Source organism: Amphiura filiformis, chromosome 11 (genome assembly GCF_039555335.1).
Source record: "Amphiura filiformis chromosome 11, Afil_fr2py, whole genome shotgun sequence".
Lineage (NCBI taxonomy): Eukaryota > Metazoa > Echinodermata > Ophiuroidea > Amphilepidida > Amphiuridae > Amphiura > Amphiura filiformis.
This window is the reverse complement of record NC_092638.1, coordinates 7410877-7430317: the sequence shown is the minus strand read 5'-3', so window position 1 is coordinate 7430317 and position 19441 is coordinate 7410877. Positions and strand designations below refer to the sequence as shown.

General features: G+C 37.7%; 1 protein-coding gene across 1 annotated transcript; it reads left to right on the top strand.

Moving 5' to 3' along the window:
• Positions 1-7529, top strand: LOC140163441 (uncharacterized). The gene is made up of 5 exons (XM_072186755.1): positions 1-82; positions 1727-2515; positions 2803-2886; positions 3664-3750; positions 5883-7529. The coding sequence occupies exons 1-5, from the start codon at positions 70-72 to the stop codon at positions 6797-6799; spliced, it is 1890 nt and encodes a 629-aa protein (XP_072042856.1). The 5' UTR covers positions 1-69; the 3' UTR covers positions 6800-7529.
• Positions 7530-19441: the final 11912 nt, after the last annotated feature.

Sequence of the window (19441 nt, the reverse complement as noted above, 5' to 3'; positions counted from 1 at the left end):
CTTGGACATTGGAGAAGACAAGATACAGATTAAACTCTATAGAAGCAGGTGGCTGTGATAAACAAGGAAATGAACAGAACCAGTAAGTAAAATGTGACCGTCCACCACAAATGAGCCCAGAAGTTGGCCCTTCATCAAGTTGAGATTTTTATAGATTTGGAAATATCGAACCTGAAGCTTCAAAATGACACTTCACCCAACTTTGTATTATATACTGAAATGAAGTTATGTTTCTTCAAAATTTGCCTTACAACACTGAGAAAATTGCACTTAAAGTTATCAAAATTCTATTATTTCTGTTGAAACTAGCTCCATAAAGTGTCAATTTTTAATTATTTATAGTGTTTGTATAGCCGTGTAACTTTGCAGCTGTGTAAGAGAAGTATGAAATATTTCAAATCTGTGAAAATCTAATTTTTACTCAAAATATGACATTTTTTGGATTTGCACTGTAACTCAAAATCACATTTTCCAACTTCTGGGCTCATTTGTGGTGGATGGTCACCAATATCAAAGAGAGATTTGGGTAAATTGTTCTTAGAGATATTCTGTATGAAATATTACCTTGGAACTGCTCCAAGATAGGAAATTTTGTCTTATACTACTTTTGATGTCATGGAGTAAAGCTGTATATAACTGTACTAGTTGTGTTTTATTCTGTAAGCTATTAAAGGGGTCAAAAGTGAATGGGTGGTATAAGATGAGATTGCCTAAAGATTTAATCAATAACAAATACAAAGATAAATTTGATCATAATAACTCATGTTTTTTGATGTAACAGCTTGTTTTATAAAAAAAAAGGTCAAATTTACGATCAGTCGCTGAGCGATTAGTTTTTGCCTTGCTTGATATGTGCAGAGGGAGACTTATTGGTCACTTTGGTGTGTAGGTCCATCTATCCGCATGGGTTTGCTTTTTAACAAATTATCTTGAGAACTGTAAGGGCTATGATGATGAAACTGGTTTTGTGTGTAATATGCCAACTGTTTTACCATAGTTTATTTGTTATGTAAGTAAGTTTGTGTGTCAAATTTAGTGTCAAAATAATTGCATGAGTTTTCTCTGTACAAAGATACCTCAATTTTTGTTGTCGCTTGCTGTATACTTGAGTTACGAATGTTTAAAATGGTATCGAGACTTTTGGAACACCCTGTAGAATTGTTCATCCACAGGTCCAGTCTGTGAGTAAGTATAGGGAGGGAAGAGTGACAGAGTGGGTTAGATCAGAGTACATGAGGATGTGTGAATCAGTGACCAACTGATGGGACTTGTCCTGCCTGAAGCCCCTCCTTGAATCAGATATACCAGATGTTCATCTTGTAAACACAAAAAATCTTTCTTTCATCATTGTACAAAGGATATGAATAGCTGCAGCAAAGAGTGTCTGATCTTTTGGCACAAGATCGTAGTCCGGTCCACCAACAAGTGACAACCCCTACATGCAGAATGGAAGGAGAAAGGAATACTTTAGGTATCTGCTCAACTACAATAGTCAGCTACTATCTGAACTACCTCCACCCGCTGCTCAGGAACTACATGTACCAATGCAGGTCAATCTACCAATGTAGTTCATGAGTTTTGTATGAAATGAACAGTACTCTCACACCACAACCCATGAACAACTAGCATCTTTGTACTGACTGTTATTGTTCCTTTACCCAATAATTCAATGGGCAGTGTTGGTAATAGAGTTTTCAATAATTTTACGTTTCATTATTCGTTACAGATACAATGGAGGATAAAGTAACTGTCTTGAATCATATTGATAATATTGACTTTCATGAGCAACTTGGTGAAGGAGCCTTTGGAACTGTCAATCGTATCACATTTAAGAAACCATTCAAAGGATACACTGAGGCTGCAGCAAAGAGCGTCTATGCTCTACGCAAAGAAGAAGTTGACATCATGCGTAAACTGCATCATCCCCACATTGTGGCTCTTTTAGCATTCTACAAGAAAGGCCCAATCAATATGATCATCCTAGAGTATGCTACAAATGGGTCACTTCATGACTACCTATCAGACCAATCCAAACCTTTACCAGATGACTTGAAGCTTAAATGGATGAAAGAGGCTGCATCAGCTATTGAATATCTACATTCATTGAACTTCCTGCATAGGGATATTAAAGCCAACAATTGCTTGTTATGTGCTGATCATGTGCTGAAGTTATGTGATTTTGGTCTAGCCCGTGCAATTCAGCATTCACAGTCATCATCAAGCATAAGAGGAACCTATCGTTACATGTCCCCAGAAATCCACAAGGGGAATGAGCGAGGAAGAGGTGTCTATTCCAGACCAGCAGACATCTATGCCTATGGGATGCTGATGTTAGAGATCTACACCAGGGAACTACCCTTTGTGGGAATTGAATGGCAGACACTGGTCTTCAGAGTTTGCAATGGAGAGCAACCAGCAATACCAAAAAGTTGCCCAAAATCACTATCAGATCTGATGAGACAGTGCTGGAGTATGGATCTCAAAAGGCGGCCAACTATTCAGGATGTTATTAAAGGTATATGGAATTGATTTTTAATAATTGTATGTTATGACTGAATTGTGTGTAGTGTACAAAATATGCAGGGTTGCTTCTATACGAATCCAAAGAGATATAGGGACTAAAACAACCCGCAAAAGAGGAAACTATTATCCAATGAGATGAGTTGGCGATATAGTGTCCATATGTCCATTTTCGTGCATTAAAAAGTTTTCTACAAAACTCAGCAACTTGAAATGAGCCATTGCATTTGGTATTTACCCCAGGTATTTTTACTATAAATATTTATTTCCCATTTATTACAGTTCTTTCTTCTTATGGATCAATTGGACAGCCTATTCCACCAAACAGTGAGCAAGGCCTTAGAAGTTCTGAAAGCCAAGACAAAGGTAAATGAATAGTCGAGAAACAAATCAAATATGTTCCTCCTTTACACCAAGTCTTTGTTTCTTACTTGATTTCAATGTAATTCTTCATGTAAACTAAGAGTTTTTTATTTGTCAAAACCAATTGAAGAAACTTCCTTTCTTGCTGACAGTTTCGTCAGTGAACCACTGACTTTTTCAAAGCTTGATGTTGTTGTGATGATCCAACAGCCGATGAATGGCGGAAAGTTATGTCAATTCCGGTAGCGATGTTAGTCTTGCTAGCAGTCTCCAACAGTGGATCAAACATATGACTTGGACTTGTAGACCCCTTGTCTCTGTTCAAGAACTCGGCTATTAGTGACCATGTAGCCAGGGCTAATTACATTATCAATTGGAGGAGTCAAAAATCTTTTGAGAGAAAGTGATAGAAAAGCAAGATGGATCAAAGAATCGATTTAGATCAGGAGAAGGGGACGAGGAGTTATGAACAGAGGCGAGGGGGTCTACAATCTAAGTCACATGTTAGATCCACTGTTGGAGACTGCTAGGAAGACTAACATCACTACCGGAAGTGACATAACTTCCTGCCATTCACCACCTATTGGATCATAGGAGGTAGACAAGTTTTTGTAAAACTTTCTAAAAATTTGTCAAATTGTCCCCCCCCTCCCTTTTTTAGAGGGGGGAGGGAAGGGAGGCCCTCGGTTCACTGTTTGGAATTGAAACTCTGGTCCAATTACTACTGAAGTGTGGCCATTCAATTTACCTGAGACATCACTGTGTTTTTAAACAATACAGAAGCAGAACCAGTGTGCATTGACACTATTAATGATGATTCACCGAAGAATAGTGCTGAAGAGCAGGAAGGATTGGTATTAGCACAAGGTAAATTTATTATGACATAGAAAAGCCATATTGTAACATTTCCATAAAAAATAGATTAGATTTCTTTTCCATAAAATGTTAGCTTTCACTGTCTGTTATGTCCCCTTTTAATTTTGAGCCAAACAAGTGAGGTAAAGCAAAGAACATTGGAATTTACTACCAGCACCGATGAAACCAATGCATGTCATTCTGTCGGTCGTGTGCTACTGTACAGTCCTTTGATGTGTGTATGACTGTCCAGCGTGCCATGTAAGTACGGTGTTATGAACATCACATATGCATTCAACTAATATTTCCATCAAAATAATAAAATGTCTTGTTCAGACGGTTTATTCAAAATCTCGGATTGATTTTGACAAAACTACAGCACCTTAAGTTTTCATTTTTTTGCAGGATATGTTAGTTTGCAGGATATGTTAGTTTACTAAAGTCCATTATAAAATATTGAGGGCGTCCTCTGCAAGTGTTACAATATGGCTTTAAGGGATGGGGTATGATCGTTTGGACAGTATTTTTTGTGGGACATGAGAGCACATCAAATTGCATTCTGAATATGAAGAATGTCCTTCTGATATCAAATAATTTTGATTTTTTGAAATTCATGATAAAATACACATTTTATGGCAAATGATTAAAAATTGATATTTTTGATATTTAACAGGTCTCAAAGTAAACTTTATAAATCTAATGATATGTTCTTAAAGTGTATGTAGCTGGGATGAAAAGCCGATGATCAATTGATAATTTTGACCTTTCGTATTGAAGATATGGATTTTCCCCCCAAAACACCAAAAAAAAGTAGGTCTTTTGGGGGAAAATGATTGTATATCTTCAATATGAAAGGTCAAAATTTTCAATTGACCATCGCTTTTCATCCCAACTACATACACTTTTTAGATTTAGAAAGTTTACTTCAAGGACTGTTAAATACCAAAATTAAAAAAAAATATCAAATTTTAATAATTTGTCATAAAATTTGTATTATATTGCAAATTATGTTTAAATGCAGGATTTAATTCAAAATGGGCATGTGTTTATGTATATAAGCTCATAGCATTTGACCTCTTGGGTGTTGCCTGCCCTTAGTGGATTCTTGTTGACAATGTGGGTGGGGTTCTTAAGAAAATACAGGGATGTGTATGCTTTTGTTGTTTTTGCAACCCATGGGTATCCCAATTTTTCACAAAAAGCGCACAAATTTAGCCGGTTTGGGTGTTTTTAAGGCACTGTTGCCCACATTGGTTTTCAATGAAAATCCACCCATCAATATACCAAAAAAACTGAAAGGGAGATACATCCCTGTACACCTGCACACCATGGGCTGCACTAATTATTAAAAAGCTAAGAAAGAATTTGGCCTTCTTTTCAGTAAGATTATCAAAATACAGCACCAGACAGTAGATATTTTCCTATATTTCTTGAAAACAGGGTGTAACTAATAGTCCACAGGGTTGTGGGAGCTAATTGGGGGTCAATGCTAAAGTTTGTTCAGCTTATATCAGGCGCGTATTTTTTTGGGGGGGCTTTGGGGGTGCCAGCCCCTGGGGTAAAAGCAGGGGGCGGCAAAATGAAGGGCGGCGGAAGAAGAAGGGGTGGCAAAAAGCAGGGGTGGCAAAAAAGAAGGGGGCGGCAAAAAGAATTAGTAAATAAAAAGGGCGGAAAAATTTGATAAAGCATAACAATTTTTGAAAAAATGGTACTATACATGAAAATGTGTTGCTTCTAGGGCGCTAGCGCCTGAAATCCTTTTTTTTTTTCCTCTTCACTTTTTCAAACAACCGAAAAAAAAAATTGGGACAACCTTTTTCGGGCTGTTGAGGAAGGGGTGGCAAAATTGAATTTTCTTCAGCCCCCGGGGTTGGGGCGGCCACGGTACGCCTCTGTATATAAGGCTGAAAAAGTAACACTGTGAATTGATGGCATGCACGCAGTTGGGCGTAGTGCTTTGCGCGTTGTGTAATGTGTGACTGGCGCATGCTTATGTGAATTTATGTGAGTTGGGACTTTATAGATGCACACAGTAACAAGAATCGAATAATTTTCACCTTATGTAAGCAAAACAAACTTTAATTAGGTCAATAACAAGATAAGTTTTCTTATTAGTGTTTGGTTTTTATTTTTTTCATTTATAGGAAAGGATATTTGGAAACTATGGAGGAATATCACCCTAAAGCAGCAACACGTACAGCCACTTCAAGTCCAGAATGTAGCATGCTGTCCTAATGGCAATATGGTGGTTAATCGAGTCAGTCATGAAGCATCACAGTTGTATATGTTGAGTGGAGATGGGGAATACAAAATGCAACTTGCCACACCTGATGCAGACCCATGTGATAGGTTGCAGGTTTTCCTAGTAAAAGGTATAGCAGTGTCTGCACAAGGGCATATTGTAGTGATAGGCATGGACATGAGGTATGTTCATGTGTTTGATTCAGATGGCAAATACCTTTCCTGTTTCCCTATTTTGCAACCAGATGAGTTACCAAGTGTAAAGGCCGACCCAAGATGTGTGGCCGTAGATAGAGATGGGCATGTGTTAGTCGGGGAACATGACAAGAAAATAATAAGCATCTTTACATGTCCTGAGGGTAATCTAGTCAAGAAAGTGATATGGAAGAGCACAGGGTTTACAACATATATGAGAGTAAACAGTCAGAACCAAATTCTGTATTGTAGAGAGGGGTCTATTGATTCTGGGCATTTCCAAGATGATTATGTAGTAGCAATGGATTACTCAGGAAATGAGGTTTTCAATTTCATACCCAGGATAGATGAAGAAAAGAAGGACAGGTTTGACATCAAGGGAATAGAATGTGATGTACATGACAATATATATATCCTGATGCATGTGTATAGGGGTTTTCAGCCAATTCCCAGCACTGGGCACCTCCATCAGTACAGTCCTACAGGTGCATACATGAGATGCATTGATAGAGGCATTGAAAACCCATGGGATTTAGCGTTTACTTATGATGGAGCGCTTGTCATTGCAAATTACAACTCAGTATTAGTTTATCGCCGAGATGAGGGCTTTGGGTCGCGACCCTAAGTCAGATATATTAAAGAGCTAGGCTATATTAGGCCTATACGCAGTGGCCTAGTTGACACAGGATTACAACATTTTTCAGTTTGATGTGGCAGTGACGTCAACACGTTGAGGCAGCTGTTTTGTTGCGTATCTATACAGTGTCTTTAATCACATGTGTACACCAGTGCTTTGAGTGAATGCTAGTGATTTGAAGCTGTGGCCAATGAAATGCGCACTGATGTCACTGCCACATCAGAGTGAAAAATGGTGTAATTGTGCTTAGTCTGGTGCACCGCCCAAGCTTCAAAACCCTATGATTTCCAAGAGTAAATTGTACTAAAAACTACAAAATTTTGCTATTTTGTGGCAATGATTTTTTCAAAACATGTCTAAGGAATTTCCATTTTTGCTATTTTGAGATGATGGATCCATGTCTCCATACCTAGAGGTTTGTTGTCCCAGATCCATTTGGGTGACACATCCTCATAATACTTCGACATCAGCATAGAAGTACCTTCCAGGCATGAGACCTTCCCGGGGGAACCTCATAACATTGAAAGATTGGGAGCGGGATAGATGGAATACAGGGCAGACTGTGGTTTAAATACATGACATACTTTTGCTTGCCTTCATAAATTTAATAGGCAACATTTGAAATTTGCGGATGGTATCTCACAGTGACATAATTATGTCATTTTTGGTCACTTTGTGATGCTCAAAAACCCTCTCTTTATTTTGAAATTGGCATATCCGACAGTACATTAAAATGGAAATAGCATACAGCTGTATAAAACTGTGTAGACTCTCATTCATCTGGGTATGTTGAAATTAAGATTTAATTTAAATCTGGTCAACCAGACATACCTATTTTTGACGGACGAACCGACGTTGCGACTGAAACCTTCAGTCTTCAGCGGGGTTGTGATGCAAATGACCTTGAGTACGGACACTTCCGGTATTGATGACAATCGACGAGGAATGTCCTTTATGATCCTGTCCCAGCCGTGTGATAGTTTGGCCCGGACACCGCCACCGCGGTTGAGGGATGGTTGCTCAGCCCTCACCCAGATTGCCTCTTTCACTCCACGCTCAAACCAACGATGCTCGCGATCTAGGATTCGGACATCCTTGGTGTCAAAATGGTGTCCGTGGCTTTCAAATGTAAGTACACTGATGAGTCGTTTCCACTTGAGCTGGCTCTGCGATGTTGTAACATGCGATTGTGAAGAGGTTGGGCGGTTTCTCCTATGTAAGAGTCTTGACAGGCTTGCTCTTCAGAACAGCGGACCCGTATACCACTCCACTGATCCTCCCCTTGGGCTGTTTGTCCTTGGGATGCACTAAGGACTGGCGGATCGTGTTCGTGGGTTTAAAGTGGGTGGTAATTCCGTGGTCGCAATAAATTCTTTTGAGTTTTTCCGATAAATCTCCGTGATATGGGATGGTAATACTTGTTGTTCTCCCCGTCTGATTCGTGCTACTGGCGGTGGGTTTGCTGTTGTCCTTGTTTAAGGCCTTGTTAATGGCCCAGTCCTGGTAACCACAGTTACCCAGCACTTTGCGAAGATGTTGATGTTCAGCAATCTTATCGGAGTCTTTGGTGATGATCGACTCAGCTCTATGAAACAAGGTGTTGACCATGCCGAGTTTTTGAATGAGCGGGTGATTGGAACCAAATTGAAGGTATTGGTCCGTGTGTGTCTGTTTTCGATAAACAGACACAGCAAGGGAGCGATCTTCTTCCACGGACACTAAACAGTCAAGAAACGCGAGTTTGTTATTTGACAATCCTTCCTGCGTGAACTTGATATGGGGATCAATTTGATTGATGTGGTTGAAAAAACCTATCAAGTTCGTTGGATTTAATTAAAATCCAAGTATCATCCACATATCGATACCATCTAGATGGCGCTATACCGGGAAACGTTGACAAAGCAATGCGCTCAAATCTTTCCATATAAAGGTTAGCGATAATCGGTGACTATCACACGGCTGGGACAGGATCATAAAGGACATTCCTCGTCGATTGTCATCAATACCGGAAGTGTCCGGTACTCAAGGTCATTTGCATCACAACCCAGCTGAAGACTGAAGGTTTCAGTCGCAACGTCGGTTCGTCCGTCAAAAATAGGTATGTCTGGTTGACCAGATTTAAATTAAATCTTAATACAGCTGTATACTTCAAAAATAAAAAATATGAAATCATATACTGGTGCATCCTTGAAATATCTGAAACTGTGATTTCTCTGCAAAGTATGTGACAGTTTGTGGCAAAAATGTCATTTTCTGTTTTCAGTGGTGCATATGCAAGATAATTTTGCAAATAATATTTTACCTATTTGTCGCTGGGAGGGAAAAAACCTCATATATAATTTCAAAGTTCAAATGCAAAACTTGTAAAAAGTGGGCCCCAATGACAAAACCTCATACTGTATTCTCTCTAATTACTGCCCCCGGGGAGTTGCATTTTCCAAATGGGGGGGGGCGTTAATTAGAGGTCCTTTTAGAATGATAATTCCCATTAAAAACATTGCTAGTACCGTCTGACATGCAGTGCTGCGGTGCTCCACAAAAATATGGATTTCTACAAATACTGTAAAACATTGTCACAACATTGGTATCGTGAAATCGGCGATCAGTGTTAAAAAATGCAGGGACTCATGTATTTTGACAGCATTTACTGAACAATTTGTTTGAAAAAATGGTGGGGATTTATTAGAGGGGGACTTAAATTAGAGCAAATAAGGTATGTAATAACGACTCTGTCATTTTGTGTAAGACACAAAAACTATTCAAAATCAACAGGATTTACTTAAGAAAATGGCATTGGTTATTTTGTTATTTACAGATACTTATGCAGTTAAAAGGGAAGCATCAAAGGACATTATCTTAAGTTGGCACACAAAAAAAAGAATGTAGGCCTATCCAAAATTGCACATTAATTTCATGTGACCCACTTTTTACATAATGAGGTTTTGCATTCGACCTTTAAAATTGTATGAGGTTTTCCCACCCAGCAATGTATATTAAGGCAGTCAAGTTAGCTCAATCGATAAGGCATTCGACTATGGTGCGAGAGGTTGCGGGTTCAAACCCTGGTGGTGCCTAGTACGCTCTCGTGGAAAAATTGAGTTAGCTTGAAATTCCCCTGGACAAGGAACTTACTGCTAATTGTCTCATTGTAACCCGTACGAAACTCGGGAGCTGATCCTGGTTGCGATGGTTATTTACGTACAAAAGTATAGGAAAGTGAATATATAAAACCACTTTTTTAGGATGAAGGAAGCATTTTTTCAAAAAAGTCCAAAACAGGTTTTTATGTCAAAAATGGTCTCTTTTGGGGTGCTAAATCTGCTAAAATGTTTGTCGTCCTGAAATTTTAACCAAAAGCATACTGACCATCAAGGCCCAGGATGGGGTGCCAGTTGGTGGGGGGTGGGGGAGGCAGTGGATGCAAGCACAAATGGTTAATTATTGTTTTATTTTTCTGCTTCACATATATCAACGTAAGCCATATTGGTCATGTAATAAAGCCAAAAACATTTTTTAAGAGTGTCTCTTGTGCATAAAAGTATAGGAAACTCAAAACTTTAAAGCATGTTTTCTGGAAGAAGGAAGCACTTTTTATTAAAAGTGTAGAACAAGCCAGGAGCTTTGAAATGTTCTTTTTACCCTCTGACTTTGGCTTCGGGGGGCTTCGTCCCCTCAACCCCCACCAGGGCTTCGCCCCTGGACCCCCGGCTGTAGTCGTGAGCGCTACGCTCACTCTGCTTCGCAAGTGTCCCTATTTCTAGTTTTCAAAAGTTGGCAGGTATGCACTGGGCTGCTGCGACTAGACCACTGGGTATTTTTCTACTTTTTTACACACACCTATCTCTGGGTCGTTCCGTTCAAAGGTACTTGAAAATTAATTTTGTCCACCCAGTAAAAACCCAAAATTATGAAAATTTCCATATTTGTCTGAGTTTTGAGGGGAAATTCACTTTTCCCCTCAATGCCCCCCCGAAAAAATTCCTGGCGCCACCACTGGATGTGTGGAGGTGTGGGTTGGGGTGTTTGGGTATGTAAATACACATTTAAACTATAAGTGGGTGTGTGAAAGTCACTCTTTCCTATACATAAAATTATCTTTTGCATATGCGACGAAAGCACCCTCTGTTTTAGTCTACTTCTTAGCCCCCTTTTCAAATCCATATTCTGGATATCATCTCACAATAATGAGACAATGCTCTCATCTGAAAAGCATTGCCCCAAGAAGAGAGCGGTCATTGGGGATATGTTGTGTTTTGTGGAAGGGCACTGCTGTGAACAATTGTTGATCAAAAAGGAACTACATAGTATGGTAATTGTGTTTGGACTTTCAGGTTTATATTTCTTTCCTTTACTTACCATTTGCTTATTTTAATTCTTTTATCATGTATTGCTTGTATTTATGGTAATTCTATTATTTTTGTTAAGGATGATAGAGTGCTTAGGGAACAAACCAAAAGTCTGATGATGCTGTAAACAAGGGTGCTTTTTTTGGAGGCTGTCAACCCCTGGCCTCCCATCTGGTAACATAAGTGTGAAATATTGAAAATTCCAACCCCAAAAGATCAACTTTAACTAGTATTTTAACAATTTTTTTACAAATGTAATCAGCCTTTCTGACCTCCTCTCACCCTAATGAATAGAATTGGGCTAGTTCTCCAATAGAGAATAGGATTTGATTAAAAAGAGTATTTTTCATAACACATATATTTTCCATTGTGTTAAAATTGTAAATACTAATAGATAAGTACAAGTTTGTTAAGGTTTGCTTAGCAACAGAACAATTTTACTGTACTTCAATCTTGACGTCCACTGAGGAAAAGAGTTTGTTCCTGTATATGTAAGAAAATAGATGTATAAAAATAACAATCTTGTTTGTGACATCCTGAGTTTATTTATTTGCTTGTTTGTTTGCAGTTGTTTTGAATTTGTGTACTTTATTTCATGTGTGGTTTTAATGTTTTCACAGACATTTTTCAAGTGAAGAAAGCTGTGTAGCACAGAGATTTATAACAGGTGATTTTACAAATATTTGGAATATTTAATATGAATTAATTGAACAAAGACTCAAAATATAGTTAAGCATTTTTGGCCTTTTGGTATATCAATGGCCCTTTTTCTAGGCCAATTTTGGTATGTGGATGGGTCCTTTTTTTAAATTTTCTCAATTTATTGGAAAATAGGCCCAATTTTGCCGCACTGTAGCCAAACTTTTTGAAAATTGTCTTGAAAATGTTTTAATTTAGGTATATCGATGGGTCCAAATTTCTTGAAAAATTGACATATTGATGGGTCCACATTCAAATTCTCAGAGGCACACCCCTACCCAAACCAAACTTGAGTACCCCCCGCGTAATACACACACTGTACTCTCTTGAGTCTTAATTCCACTCTCTTACCGTAATTCTAAAGATTGAAAATTCAGTCTGAAAGATTGATTCTTCAATCCTTCTAAGTCTGCTGTGAGTGCAGATTGAAATATTCAATCTTCTAAGTTCTATTTCATCAATCACACATCTCAACCCTTCACTTTGAATATTTCAGTCTGTACTGAATTGGTACCAAGAAAACAACTGAGAACAATAAGAGTTATAATGGTAAAGATGATACATCAATAGCTTAGAAATGTGTCAGCCCCACACTTATACCATATCCATTTCATATTGAAGACCGGGGGGGTGTCACACTTCATGCTGGGACTATATATTTGCCTGAATATTATATACATTGTACTTAGTTCACTGGGTTGATAGGATGAACAAATTTTAATCTTTACCCAGAGCAGCCAGCGAACATAAATGTTGAAGAAAACAAAAAAAACCAGTGCATCTGCGGAAGATTTTAATCTATAGGTATTAGGATAACGATTACAATTTGTTCATCCTATCAACCCAGAGAACTAAGTATAAAATTTGTTCATCTATATATTTGCCTGTTTCCTAGTAATAGTCTGCAGTAGTCTGTGTTTATCGCCCACATGCCTTCTTTCCTTCCTTCAGATCTCACACCACCAAATCAGAGTCCCATAGAGATATGTGCTAAATTTGCCTTAAGAAAACATCATTTTTTCTTCACAGGAGCGACTCAGTTTTAAGCGACAGCTATGATGGTTGAAATCAGCCCTTGCCTGATCCCTCTGGTTAAAAAAAAAAAAATATAGGTTGACCGTCATTATTTTTTTACGACTGGCCCTCAAAGTCTACGATGTCTGGGAATTTCCTATTTTTCAGGCAAAACCATGCCGGTGTTTCTGTAAAGAAAAGGCTGCTTAAAATCATTAAAAGTTATTCGATCTCTCCCATCTGTGGTACACTTGCAGGAATTAATATTACCAATCATGACCAATCCAAATTTGGCTAAAATTATGCAAAGTTCTGCTCATTTTAATGCTTAAATTCAGAATCAATGGGTTTTTCTGAGAATTGAAATTCAAGGGCGCACAACCATATATACTATTTGGTGGTGTGAAATCTTCAAGTGCAGGATCATGCACAAATGAATATTATCGCACTGTTGGCATGTGCAGAAAAGTAGATAATCGCAACCAATATTGCTGAGCACTCTGTGTAAAATGCAAGTAAAAACTGGCCCTGGAAGAAGTTGGTTGCATAACGTCCTCAATGCTGAGGTGTTGAGGGATGTGGGATCTCAGTGCATTGTGGGATAGGTACAGTCACCTGATGATGTCCGTTCACTGGATGCAATGTTGTGTTAACAAAACATGTAAGTTCCAGTTTTTGATTAAATTTTGTCCTTTTGTTTTAACTGGATGAATAATCTACAGAAAAGACACTATTTAAAAAATAATGATAATTAAAATTATTATTGATGCTCTCTTGTAATTAAAATTTTGGAATAACTAAATTATTCAATCAGTATATTCTTCAACTTTGGTAGGCCAAGTACTAAATATGATAAGTCTTTGCATAATATTAATAATTTTTTTAACCTGGAGTAGGCCTACTGGTATAAAAGATATTTGTAGAATTGTTGATAAGATGGATATGGGTGGCATAAACTAATAATGCTCCATTAGGAACTGTGCAATAATTATCTATCTCCTATGGTGGGCAAATTTCAAAATGGCCTGCCAAAAATACTTGCCCCCTTTTGACCTGCCAAAAAATTCCTTGTGCCCTCCCCCTGTTTTTGGCTCTTAGCGGAGCTAGTGAGCCTTAGTCATTGCAGTCAGTGAGGACTGTATTTTTGCTACATATTTTGGCCACTTGCATTATTGCTTTTTATCCCGGTGGGTTCAGTTTGTATTACGGGTAGGACGTATGACCGTTCCAGGATTTGAAAATGACCCCTATTTCACGGGGAATCGAGGACATTTGCAGCAATTTTACCCCCTATTTTATGCTGAAATCAAGGACAATTTGCCCCAAATACCTCCCCTATTTTTATCATTTTGAGGACGATTTTCATTTCACCCCCTTATCACGAGGAATCGAGGACATTTTTCCGAAATAAATACCCTATTTTATCATTTCAAGGACGCTTTTGAATTTCCCCCCCTATTTCACGGTTAAATGAGGACAATAACAAAAACTGTAGCGGTAAAACGCGGCCAAAAGTCCTAGAAATACACCCTTTGTTTCATTTCAAGGAAAATTTTGCTTCAAAACACCCCTAATTTGGACAATGTCGCGAACAATTTTGTCCTCGAAAATTCCGCGGACATTTCTTGAAAAGTACCCCTAATTGGAACCATCATGCGTACACATTGTCAGTGAAGACTGAACCCACCGGGCTTTTTATGCTAAGGCTTCTTTTGTGTATGATATCTGGCTTTGAAATTACGTTCCAAGGTTTGCTTAGTTATTTAGCAATCGATTGCACTCCTTTAGAAGTGAATTTGGGGTGGGGAAAGTACTTATTTTGAAGTGAGAAAAGTCAAAAGTCGTCATGAGAAACAAGTCATTTCTATCGTTTTGCTTGGTTCCCTGTATGCGCTAGAGATTATTTTGGTCTGAGTAATTTAAGTTGTGAGATCATGGCGGGAATTGACGGATTGCACTATTTTTCTTTTGGAAAGTGACCTTTTATCATGAATTTTTGCGGTGATCTCACATGGATAGAAACGTGATTGGATGATTCCTTTGTCCAGATTGTTTATTGAGTTCTCGGGAGTTTTGTTACCATGGGACAACACTTCAAAATATTTAGAGACCAGCGGCGTAGTAATTTAGTTAAATTAACGCTAAATAACCAGGGTTGCCAAAAACATTCAGCCCGAATCGCAGGTCAAATAATCGAAAAGTCGCCCAATTTTTTTTTTTTTTTTTGTATTCTATGGGGCAGGAAATTGTCCCGGGGAAAATCTTCAAAAGTCGCCTAATTGGGTTACCAAATCGCGGGTTTAACAACCCTGAAAACAACGTCTCGACAGCGAAGGTCACATCTGGCTATTCATTACTACGTAATGAACTCACAAATTAAGTTTTTAAGATAGCCATGCAAGTAATTTAATTTTTTATATGTACATTGTACATTTTGCGTAATTGCTGTGTAAATTATGTTTTGTATTGGAGTAAAATTTGTTGTTCCACAAGTCACAATCACACTTTATTCCTCAGCCATATTTGAATGCTTGTGCTCTGGTATGTTTGTTAAATGCGCGCCCTCCACCTACGATGTAGGTTCCCGCTTTTGCCATTGCACCGCTTCCTGCTCGTGATCATGTAAATGGGATTGTGCCTAGTGGATCGATAATATTGTACTCATTAACATTTTGCCATGTTTTATGTTTGTTGATTTATTGTGTTTTCTTGTTTTACTTTGTAATTTTGTGAACGCACCGTCGGGTAGACGTGTGCCGCTGATATAAAAGCGTATGTTCTAATAATAAAATAAATAAATATCATTGTTTGTCTGGCACCGCTTTCTACAGCGTGGGTTGGGAATTCTGAAAATCTGTAAAAATTACAATTTTGCGGAATAAACATGTATGTAATATACCGTATTTCATGAGTTTACGCAGAAAAATGCGCATGCGGGAAATGGTGATATCATGAGTTTGCGCATCCCAAAGCTGCTCAAACCCAGCAATTCCTTGATATGCGCAGCTCTTAAAAGCTGCGTCCTTTTGGGATTTCCTGAGTTTGCGCATCATGCTCAAACTCGGGAAATCTATGTTTTGCGCATCATGCTCAAACTCGGGAAATCTATGTTTTGAGCATCTGCGCATTCATGGGAATTTCCTGGTTTGCGCACGACCTAGTCTCTTTTTGCAGTCGTTTTTATAAATAAATAAATTAGTAGATTTTAACCATGTTGAAAGCTCTGATGATGTTCAAAGACTATACGAATGGCAAATTGTTAAGAACAAAATTTTTAAAAACAAAACAAGAAACAGTACCGTTTGCGTGCATCGATTCATTTTGATATATCATATATATATATACCGTATATATAGGCCCTATCCCGGGACCAGTATATTGGGCCTACACACAAATATTCCCACTCCACCTATGCCTACATCTATGCATGCCGAGGTTTACAGGTTGATGGTAGAGTCTTTTGATGAAATAGCCGGTAGGCCTAAATGTTGGATAGTGAAATATAGAGATAATGTCATATTCAGACTAAAATAGCCAGAAGGGTTATTTATATTTCACTTGAATACCTTGTCATGTAGGCTTTTTTGAGTTATTATCTGTAGTTATTACTAATATTATTTGAGCATTTCATTTCAAAATACTTAGTGGATTATCCGATTTGTGTATAGGCTAGTGTGATAGGATGCATCATTATAACCATAATTTCGGATCGTGCTTGTGTGAAAAACGCACGTAGGCCTACTGAAAGTCAAGTTTGCTTAGCCGAGTGTCATGTCATGATCACGAGTCTTATAGGGCCTACTTTTAGGCCCTATGCTACTTTGCCTTTTGAAAGATCAAGCACAATTATCAATAATATTATCATCCATCATATCCTTTGTTTTCAAAAATGCTGATAATTTTTCATCTGATCCTTTAAATCTTTTGAGGAGTGTAGTATAGTATAGGGTCATTTGGTGAAATTTTTGAAATGCTAAAGTCTATAAGTATATCCTTTCCTGTGAGTCCTTTCTTAAAGGAGCATACGTATTGGAACAAAGTTGTGGTCTACACAAAACATACTATTTTGGGTTTTTTCAGGACCATAATTAAGATTGACAGGTTACATCGGCGTTCTGGACCATCTCCTCCTCACACTGTGATGAGTTCCCCGGTCATGGGTTACAGCTCGATATATTATTAGGCCTAGCCTATATAGCCTACGTACATGCAGGGTCATTTGGTGAAAAGCTCAAATCCTCCAATTCTTTCCTCGAGTGTCCTTCTTTCTTAAGTTTCTTTCCATATTAAAGGCTTAATGTACGATTTCCTTCCAATTTTAAATTTGTCATTATGTACTCAGAATACTGAAATAATACTAGTAATAATGATCGGGAATGGTTTCTGTCCATTTTGAGCTGAAATAACGAGGTAACGTGAAAGAAACACTGCTTGTTATTTTGGCCGTTTAACACGCAGTTCTATGGTGGGCGGACATAAAGTCATAATTTCTTGAATTATGACTTTATGTGACGAACTTTGCTCTGTTTACCTACAAACACAACAAATTTGGCTGATTCCATTTAGGTGCAAGTTGTGACATGTGTAAACATTACAAATATGCAAAAAATCAGGTTTGAAAAAATTAACCAAATTCACATTATAAGATCGTACATTATGACTTTAATGTCTTCATTTCTTTCTTTTCTTTGATTTCTGTCTTTGATTATTTTTTTTTATTTATTTTCTTTCTGTCTTTCTTTCTTAAATTTCTGTTTTTTTTTCTTAAATTTCTTTTTTTTTTTCTTATATTTCTTTTTCTTTCTTTCTACTTCTCTTTCTTTCTATCTTTCTTGTTCTCCTTCAATTTGATAATGGTGTGCAACTGTCATGAGCCCGGGGTCAAGAGATGAAGTCATTAAATGTAGGCCTACGATCGTTTTAATGTTTTTCAACACTGCCTCATGCGGATTTTTGACATATTTATGTCTAAACAATGTCAAAGCTTCACGTGGAATCGGCTAACTTAATGGTTGGAATCACCGGAATAGACAGGGAAATCTTTCTTGTTTAGCATTTAATTATGTTTACGAATTGATCGACAATAACGTGTTAAGTGATATAGGGCCGGTTTTGATTTTATTTTAAACTCCAGAATTCGTTATTTTTCCTGTTCACGCGCGCACATAATAGGTCTTCCCTATCTAGGTATATCAAACACTCAGATTTGGAAGCTAGTGGCCCAGTTCATCGTTTGCACGATCAGGCTGGCATGATACCAATTACCAATAATTGACTCCCGGAATTGACTTGCCTTAAAATGATAATTTCAGATACACCTAGTTTCTATTATTGTTATTATATATAATGTTTCTTTCTTTCGTTTATCATGTACTTTCTACACATCAGTGCTGACTTCTAGCAAACACCAGGCCTATTATAACATTAATCGTTCTTATTTCTGAAAAAAAGTTGCAATCTGATTTGATTGTAAATGATTGACAGTTATTTGATCATGATTCGCTTTGTTTTTCTTAATTTCTGTAACTTGCCTGTCAATCACGGACTAATCCGCTAATTATGCCAACAATTTCAAGGCGGAATGTTTGAACTCGAAAACTTATGCATGACTTTCTTTTTCTATTTTTTTTTCTTTATTTCTTTTTCTTTCATGGTTCTTTTTTCTTCTTCCTCATCTTCAAGTTCTTTCTCGTGTTCTCGTTAAATATTTTGTTCACGCAGACGCATTTTATTTTAATGTTCATGTATTTTGATAATATACATGTAAATGACTAGTAAACACTATCATACTAACATGTTTAGCGTTTGAATCATGTCTGCAAAGTGATGGCAATGTTTCTTTGGCCTTTGCAAAATCTTTTTCATGTCTATAAATGGTTCTTTCTGGCATTGCATATAGGCCTATACCACCAAATTCCAAGGCTTATCATATCAAAACTACAATACAAAATACACACCCATCCGTCTTACACAACCCCCACACACCCCACCCAATCCTACAAACATACACGCGGTATTATAGATGTTCAATAGACACAGAGGATGAATTTGAGTTGTTCTTTCATACATATGACAGGCCTATGTATAGCAACACTTTCCCATGCTTGACTCAATTTGGCCAAAGTATGGACTTGGGTGGCTTTTGTATTCATATATTCAATTGTATAATACGCCGTGATTAGCCGCAAGCCGAAAACGGGAAGGTCAACTTTGGCCATTAATGGTAAATTTTGAATAAATTAAAGGTCGCTAACCCCCTGATTGTCTTTTTTCTTTGCAAATTACTGATATATATTTATTATAATATTAATCACGTACTTATTTATGAAAAAGGGTACAATCTAACTATTCTGATGATTGACAGCTATTTTGAATATATACCAATGGATATGCCTATTCTACATGCGGCATTGCGCGGTGCTCCTTTATTAAAAGGGAAATCCCTGTTTGGACACGGTCAACATGGTCGAAGCGCTTATAAATAGGCCTAATTCTTTGTTGAATAATAGTATGTTCACGTCACGAATGCAACATGGCATTCGCCTGTAGGCCTACATAATAACTTTAGAAT

Excerpts from the sequence above, each read along its gene's own strand:
- LOC140163441 (XM_072186755.1), top strand. Across the intron at positions 2,516-2,802 it reads TATTCAGGATGTTATTAAAG|TTCTTTCTTCTTATGGATCA; the intron begins GTATATGGAATT and ends CATTTATTACAG. Across the intron at positions 3,751-5,882 it reads AGGATTGGTATTAGCACAAG|GAAAGGATATTTGGAAACTA; the intron begins GTAAATTTATTA and ends TTTCATTTATAG.